Source organism: Papaver somniferum, chromosome 2, assembly GCF_003573695.1.
Source record: "Papaver somniferum cultivar HN1 chromosome 2, ASM357369v1, whole genome shotgun sequence".
NCBI classification, from domain to species: domain Eukaryota; kingdom Viridiplantae; phylum Streptophyta; class Magnoliopsida; order Ranunculales; family Papaveraceae; genus Papaver; species Papaver somniferum.
Window position 1 is genome coordinate 53,785,750 of NC_039359.1, and position 8,845 is coordinate 53,794,594.

Sequence of the window (8,845 nt, forward strand, 5' to 3'; positions counted from 1 at the left end):
GAGGATGGAAATGTAGGAAATCAATAAAATTTCTTATTCTAAGAGAAATTCACTTTTCCGCCTATATATTAGGGACGAAGGGAGTAGTTGAAAAGAGCATGGGATAAAACTGATATGTTACCATGTGATTTTAAAATAATTGAACTCTATAATGTGATAAATCTTGCTTGGTAAATATGGACAAAACAATGAATGAATGCTTGAACATGCATTGTTTGAACCTTTTTGTTATAATGGGATGTTACATTTCAAGGAGTCTAGTCGAAGTGATTGTGTACATGATTTATTTAACCTACAGCTGAAAAACAAGACATTTTGTACATATGGATGGACAATTGCACTCATATTTCAATTTCTTTTCTTTGCATCTAAATTGAAATTTACCGTACAATAAGACGTGGATCCCTGTGTCGTTACAATTTATTTAGGGTTAACAACAGGAACAGGTGCAATTGGACCAACTTTTTAACGTATATTTACGAGAAGTCCTTTTCTGGCCCTCTCTTGTCCTAGGAGATTTTCCTCCTCCACTAGTCGATTTGTTTTGGATAACTTCATCTGTTTTGATGTTGGTAGGGATGGCAGGCCTATATCTACATATTCAGAAAAATCAAAATTAGCTAATGAGTCTCCATCCTATCAATCTTCTGAAGTAAATTATTGTTTTTCTCCCTAATAAAGTTCGCAACACCAGCAGATAAATTTGATGGATATGTGAATCATCGATCAAAACTACTTCCAGTTGTTAGAAAAAATTGCAGGTTTATTAGCTTTACTATCCTTCTTCTACTGTATATGGGTCTTTATTAAACGGCCAAGGGACATCAAAATAAACTTCCAAGAGTGCAGGCTAACACCAGCAACGCCACCTGAAGTAGAAGGTGCGTGGCCAATATTAGGCCACCTTGTTCAGCTAGTAGGATGTACACCTCTGTTTAAGATCCTTGCCGACATGTCTGACAAGTACGGACCTATTTTCATCGTCAGATTTGGTATGCATCAGACCCTGGTTGTGAGCAGTTGGGAGATATCTAAAGAATGCTTCACTACCAACGATAGGGTATTTGCTAGCCGTCCACTTAGTGCAGCTGGGAAGTACCTAGCGGAAGCCATGTTTGGATTTTCCCCATATGGTCCTTATTGGCGGGAGATCCGTAAGATCGCAACACTTCAGTTACTCTCTCATAAACGCCTCGAGTTGCTTCAGCCTAACCGTTACTTAGAGATAAACAATTGCATGACAAGATTATATGATTGCTGGATGGAACACCGTAAACAGATAAAGCAGAATGGCACAACAAGCTTAACTATTTCCGTTAAGGTCGATATGAGCCAAGTTTTTGCAGAACTATCCTTGAACGTGGTGTTGAAAACTATTGTAGGAAAGACCCTTTTTCTTAAGAACAACAAGGAAGATCACCACAAGGAGGAAGAAGATGGCCAAAAGCTCCACAAGTCTGTCCTAAAATTCTTCAAACTGGCAGGAGTATCAGTTGCATCTGATGCTCTTCCATTTCTTGGGTGGCTTGATGTGGATGGGCAAAAGAAACAAATGAAGAGAGTCTCCAAGGAGATGAACTTGATAGTTTCAAAGTGGCTTGAAGAGCATCAAGAGAAAAAACGACTTCAAACAATAGGATCCGATGGAACAGAAAGAGAGGCTAATGATGATAACAATCATGACTTCATGGACGTGTTGATGTCAGTTCTCGATGAAGAAAAGGATGACCTGTTCTTCGGTTACGCTCGAGATACCGTCATCAAAGGCACATGTCTGGTATGTATATATAATCATTATAGCAAATTGTAATATGCTTCTTTTGTGGAGTGGTAAAATTCTCTGGGAATTTGCAGAACCTTATACTAGCTGCATCTGATACTACGTCAGTTACGTTGACATGGGCTCTCTCGCGGGTACTCACCAATCCTAGTGTCTTAAAAAAGGCTCAGGATGAGCTCGACACCGAAGTTGGCAAGGAAAGAAACGTACAGGGACAGGATATCGATGATCTCGTCTACCTCCAAGCAATCGTCAAGGAAACTCTCCGATTATACCCTCCTGGCCCACTCTCTGTACCACATGAGGCTACAGAAGACTATATTGTTGGTGGGTATGAAGTGAAAGCAGGTACGCGGTTGTTGGTTAACCTGTGGAAACTGCAGCGTGACCCTCGAGTGTGGTCAAACCCTTTAGAGTTCAAGCCAGAGAGATTTCTTCCACATCCCGCTGGTGGGTTTGGTGGTGAAACGGGATACATAGAATTCAGGGGTCAGCATTACGAGTACACACCATTTGGATTTGGAAGAAGGATATGCCCGGGGATAGACTTTGGCCTCCAGACACTTCACATGGCACTGGCTCGTCTGCTACATGCATTCGATTTCGACACAGACGGAGGACTTGTAATAGACATGGCAGAAGGTCCAGGTTTAACCATGCCAAAAGTAACCCCACTTGAAGTTCACCTTATTCCACGTCTGCTGGCCACACTTTACTAGACTCAGCCATCAGTAGTAGTGATAAAAAAAAAACAAATCCATAAATAAGGGTGTTCTGTACGGAGATAAAAAAAGAAAAAAGACAAGTTTAAGGGTGTTCTGTTATGCGTGCTAGAGCTGGCAAACGGGCGGGCCGGGGCTTGCCCGTTGCGGGTTTCACGGATTCGGGTTAATACGGGTTGAAACCCGCGGGTTGAAATTCTTCACGGGTTGTTATTTCTTCAACCCGTGCCCGTAACGGGTTTAACCCGCGGGTTCACGGGTTAGCCCGCCCGTTTCAGAAATAAGTTAAGACACCGCAGTGACCGCACGTGGTGGAGTTCGGAGAAAACAAAAGCAAGAGTAATGAGGATAACTCTTATTTTCTTTTCTATTTCTTCTCTATTCTTCTTTTCCTCTTTCTTCTCGTTTCTTCCTTCTTTTCTTCTGCTGATTTGAGAGACGACTGTGATGTTTGATTTGAGAGTATCGATTGAGGAATTTGTATAATCAAAGAAGTCGTGTTGATGTGTACGATGAGGTAGGTGGTGTTGTTGAATATATTTGAACTCTGGAAGAAGAAGAAAGAAATCAGTTAATTAGGGTTACAGAATTGATTATGAGATTGAGTATAGAACTGTTGATGGACGAAGAATTATGGGTCTTTTACTTAATTAACGTTTTGAAGTTTTGAAGATGATCTGGTAGTGAATCGGGGAATTTGGGTTATGGTTCCGGGAAGATGAAATTCATTTAGGATTTGTGTAAAGCTGGGGATAAAGTCGAGTAGTAGATGAGGGGTTTTCATTACTGGGAATTAAGAAGTGGAATTGATAGTTGATTTTCAGATTCGTGGAAGGTATGGAGAAGATAGGGTTTCTGTGATGAAATTGAGAATTAGGAATTCATGTAAAAGCTCAAGGAAGGATTTAAAGATGAAATTGATGTTTTAGGAGGGTGATTACTTCTTACTGTAAATTGGAGGAGTCTGCTCATGCTACAAAATCAGTAAGTTGATATAAAATTAATTCCTTGTTGTTTCTTAATTTAGTTCTGTGATGGATTTATAAAAAAAATGTGGAAATTAGACTATTTATTCTTTTCAATTTTAATGAATTCTTTTTTGGAGAATCAGAACTGTTCACGGATGTATTTGATTGTTATCAGTAGAAATATTCAATAAGATATTGATTTTGTTAGCTCCGATCGAGTTTGATCGAGATTTTCTGATAAAATATGAAATTGGACCAACAACAAATTGATTGATTTTCTGGGTTGTAGAAATTGATTAAGAAAATGATTTTCATTTAAGTTGATTCAATTTTTATGTCTTTTAAATGATGTCTCTGGGGTGCATACTCATGGTGTATCATAGTTTTGATAGTAGAGATTAATGGAGTTGAAGAATGGTTTTACTAAACTTTGACAGAGATATGAGATAGTGCACGGAGATAGAGAAAGAGAATAGTCTTCACGGGTTGTACCCGCGGGTTCACGGGACGGGACGGGTTAACCCGTGTACTCACAAGCCGACATTTCTCCAACCCGAACCCGGCTTGTTTTGAAACAAGCCGAGCCGGGTTCGAGTTTTCACGGGCCGTGCACGGGTTAACCCGCGGGTTTTGGCTTGTTTGCCAGCTCTAATCCGTGCGTAGATCCATAAATAAGATTTGTCAATTGCTAGTTGAGAGCCATTGGGTACTCTCTAAACTATACAAGTTGTGTTTCACATTTATTGTACCAAATATCTTGAATATGGTCCAAAAAATTGACAACTTAGTGAAAATGTTCATGTGGTTGAGTGGTTTTGCCGCTTAGAGAGTGTGAATCAGTAAGTATCGTACTAACATTCACCATAGCTCAAACAAATATGATGAGGTAAAATGCATAATGCAGGATAGACTTGTTATTAGCAAAGGCCATTGCCTTAGTTGTCCTTGCCTGCTCAAACACTACAAATGCATTATACATCGATGGCCAACAAAATAAAATTCATAGTCGGGTGTCATATATCCGCAGTAAGCTTCGCCAATTTCACTACAAAAAAGTAGGCTGGCGCACTAATGATAAACTTCTACATTTCTCTCATAGTCCAAAGAGAAAAAGAGAGAATCTAGCAAAAATTAACTAAAATTACATGTTGTATGTAATTTCCTGGAATCTTCTCGAATTTCATGTACTGATTTTCCTTGTGTAACATAAAGTTGCATAAGCAGTTTATTAGCAGTTTGGTGCGCATAAGCATTCTTGATTTGTTTGAGGCCCTTTAGGATGAATTTTTCTGTTAACTGGATGTAGCGTCTCATCAATTTTAGAGAAACATATCAACATTTCACCCCTGAGTTTATGAATCTGCTCCGCTACTGAACTACATTACGTATATATATACTTTATCCGCACCATTGCTTTTGATACTACTTATACTAGTATCTCGCCCGTGCGTTGCACGGGATCAGGTTTGATGTAATCTTTGTTACACACCAATTTAACATATTATGTTGAATGAAAACTTCAAAAGATAAATCAAGGTTACTCCAAAAGTATATTTCTATTTGGTATCAGATTTTGCGCATAAATTATAAATTAGTATTATTCAGCATTGATGTGAGTTGAGTATACTGTTCCACCAATAAGGTAACAAATGTTACGTACATTGCATACTGCGTTTTTCTAAAGTGTCAAAGATTCATTAGCCTGAATGGGTCAACAAAAAGCAATGAAATAAGTGAAAGACCTTTGTATATCTACTTAGTAAGAACAACTTAAATGTATGGATAACTTTGGGTATATCCTATTAGCACGACTTAATTTGTTTTCTCAATTAAAATTCTCAATCCATTTCGGCTCCTCGTATCGAGATCGTGACATAGAGTTGTCCATGTAAGAAAACTGAATTTGGAAGATAGATTCCCACCTTGTAGATGCTTTTACCTTGACTCTTGTTTACCGTCATCAAAAATCATATCTTAATAGGAAACTGCGATATCCTCAAGATAAGAAAAAAAAAAAGAATGTGTTTTTTTGGTTGTATTACTATTCTTGGAATGGTAGCACTTTTACCAATAGGTGATGTCCGTTATACTCAGAACTTGAATAACTCTTGTGCATATCCGGATAATAATCATCCAAACAAAGCTGCTCCAATCAACTTGATGGGGAAAACTTTAAATCTGCATACCGCATGAAGTATGAATGAGAAAATCCACAGCTAAACCATATAACCACAAAAAAAATATATAAACTAAAAGACATCACCTAAAGTGTGGCAATACCATCCATGCATACTCCATTATATATCCCAGCATAAAAGCAAAAGAAGATTAAATAGGAACAATTGCTATATATACTACCTTGATATACATCAAGCTCACAAATTTCCTTTTTAAAACTTCATTATGGATAGAGATCTTCATAAGGGTCGTTACCTATAAAAAAAGGGAAATGTCACAATCGAACTTAAAAGAATTACATAAATATATAAGAAAGCATTGAATGTCCCATTACCCCTAAATTTAATGATCTATTTTGTCCCCTTCTAGCAACGGCGCCACATGGTAGAAAGTAACTTGCCACAGCCCGTGTCTAACAATTAAAGTATAATCTGTCTAGGCCTCAATTGTCTAAGGGAGTCTAAAACTCTTCGTGGTCGATATAAGTGAATGACCAAACTGATCTAATGAAAATTATGAAAAATTTAGTAACTACAATGGTTAAATAAATAACGTAAGGCATTCATCACTAACAACATATGAATATATGGGGGGAGCACATGTTCACGTTAAAAAAATTAAACTGCTATATATGTAGTTGCAGAAGCATGATACTTACAAATTAACGTCATTTTACTATTAAGATTAGCCGAGTTAAGGTGGGATTCGATCACTTAATTACGAAAATTCAGCTTCATTTATCAAAGTTGATTGTGTTTGAGAAAATGAGTTATTTAATAAATGATTTTTTGGTCTTGGTGTGGTTTGATCTCATGACCTAAGGGTCTAAGGATACTCACTCATTTTTGAGTGAATGAAATGGAACCTTTAGTCCCACATTGTGGAAAACTAAAGAGGTGCTCCACTATATTACCATGTTCTTATGGATATGTTGTAAAACAATGTGGGTGGAGCGGGTTGCGCGAAAAATACATGTTTCGATCCATGCCCATGCGCGTGTACCAAACACCAAGTCCGTGTCTACTTGAAATTATTTTTTGCAAGTTTTTAACTTGATAAATAATTTATTTAAGAGGTGTATTTATGGGAAAAAAAATATTTGTGTTTAATTGTTTTACAAGAAACAAAACTCGTTTTATAAGAAAAAACCTAAACCTAACTTGATTTGCAAGTTAATTTTCTTATAAATACAACTCGAAAATCTTTTTTCAAAACACACAAGAAGCGACCATCTCTAGGTCTACTTTTCTTCATCTTCTTGCTTTTATTTTCGTGCGGCGTTTTACTTCCATTCCCGTTGCTGAGTTTAAGAGTGGGTAACTTGTATTGTGCTAATACAAGTTATATCGGGCAGTCTTATCCTGGACACATCTTCGCACGTTGGAGTTTAGCATTACTTTAGAGTATACCCGCGAACTAATGTGTTAAGGACAACTTGTTGAACCTGTGATTCATCCCTCATCAATTTGTTCGTGGTAGAGTTGTTTGATACGGTTCTTTATATTTATTGTTTGATACATCTGACGTTTCTTCTATTGTTGCAAGACTTCAACAATCTTAACACATTATTATTCCTTGTAACAAGCGGTGTAATTTTCTGGCGAAAAATCATATCATGAATGCTTTGGAAGATACGATGTATGATTTTTACAATGCTAAAGAAAATTTCAGTGCTTATGATTTGTGGACTGCGTTAGAAGCAAAGTATCAAGAGGAGACTGCAGGGAGCAAGAAATTTCTGGTGGCTAAGTTTATGGACTTCAAGATGACGAATGATAAGCCTGTTGTTGGTCAATTCCTCGAATTTCAACAAATTATTAATGAGATTCTTGCTGAAGGTATGGTCATTGATGAGACGTTTCAAGTATCTGCGGTAATTGAGAAGTTACCAACTTCCTGGTCTGAGTACAAGAAAAAGCTAAGACATGAAACTGGCGAGATCAACATGGTTGAATTAGGGAAGAAGATTCAAGTGGAAGAGTTGTTGTGCTCCAAAGATAAGAACGTGTCTTCTGCAAGGGACATGAGTAATAAAGCTCATATGACTGAACATGGATCTTCCAAAGCTGGAAAAGGTGAGAGTAACAATCGTAACTCTAAGCGTGGTCCTCCCAAGAAAGGTATGTTTCGAAAACCAGAGTCTAGCATTATTAAAATTAAGGGTGCTTGTTATGCGTGTGGAGTTACTGGCCATATGGCAGTTCACTGTAGACATCATAAGGACAAGAAGGATAATGCTAACTTGGTTGAAAAGAACAAGGATGAGTTTTCTGCTGTAGTGTCTGAAGTTAATTTGGTGACCAATGTGATGGATTGGTGGGTAGACTCTTGAGCTACCAAGCATGTTTGTGGGAACAAAGACCTGTTCACCTCCTACCAGAGGGTAGGGGAAGTCGAGAAACTCTATATGGGTAACTCATCTGCATCAAAGGTTGCAGGAAAAGGAAAGGTCGGTCTGAAGCTCACATATGGCAAGACTCTCACATTGATTGAAGTTCTTCATGTTCCAGACATCTGCAAAAATCTTGTTTCTTGTTCTGTTTTAGATGATAAGGGTTTTAAAGTTTCAATTGAGTCTGGAAAACTTATAGTAACTAAGGGCAATGATTATGTGGGTAAGGGTTATAAGACTGGGGGTCTTTACAAACTTAATGTAACCTGTCCTGAAATGAAATTGAATGATTCTTCTGCTTACATGTGTGTGTCATCGAATGTTTGGCATGGTAGACTTGGTCATGTAAATTACAAATCAATGCATAAACTGGCTAGCGTAGGCTGCATACCCAAATTCACTTTAGATAAAAGTCATAAGTGTGAGATTTGCGTATAATCTAAGCATGCTAAGAAATCATTCAGGAAGAATGTCCAGAGAAACACTAAACCCTTAGAATTGATTCATTCAGACGTAGTTGACATGAATTCAGTTCAAACTAGAGGTGGTAAGAAATGGTTTGTCACTTTTATAGATTGCACGAGGTATTGTCAGGTTTATTTGCTTAGAGGGAAGGACGATGCCTTAGAAGCCTTTAAGATATATAAACGTGAAGTTGAAAACCAATTGAATGCTACCATTAAAACTTTTAGGTCTGACCGTGGTGGTGAGTATCTAATTCCTATTGGAGATTTCTGTGAAGAACATGGCATAATACATGAAACTACAGCCTCTTATTCACCTCAATCCAATGGTGTAGCTGAAC

At 37.7% G+C, this 8,845-nt stretch overlaps 1 protein-coding gene across 1 annotated transcript; it reads left to right on the plus strand.

Annotated features, from left to right (window-relative positions):
• The first annotated feature begins 233 nt into the window (after window positions 1-233).
• On the plus strand, window positions 234-2,651 carry LOC113351040 (cytochrome P450 CYP82D47-like). Its single transcript, XM_026595115.1, has 4 exons — window positions 234-274; window positions 577-652; window positions 743-1,777; window positions 1,855-2,651. The coding sequence occupies exons 1-4, from the start codon at window positions 234-236 to the stop codon at window positions 2,497-2,499; spliced, it is 1,797 nt and encodes a 598-aa protein (XP_026450900.1). The 3' UTR covers window positions 2,500-2,651.
• The last annotated feature ends 6,194 nt before the right edge of the window (window positions 2,652-8,845 follow it).

Bases quoted from the DNA above. Each gene is read 5' to 3' on its own strand.
- LOC113351040 (XM_026595115.1), top strand. From the start codon at position 234: ATGGGATGTTACATTTCAAGGAGTCTAGTCGAAGTGATTGT. The intron at 275-576 runs GTACATGATTTA...TGATGTTGGTAG, and splicing joins AGTCTAGTCGAAGTGATTGT to GGATGGCAGGCCTATATCTA. The intron at 1,778-1,854 runs GTATGTATATAT...GGGAATTTGCAG, and splicing joins TCATCAAAGGCACATGTCTG to AACCTTATACTAGCTGCATC.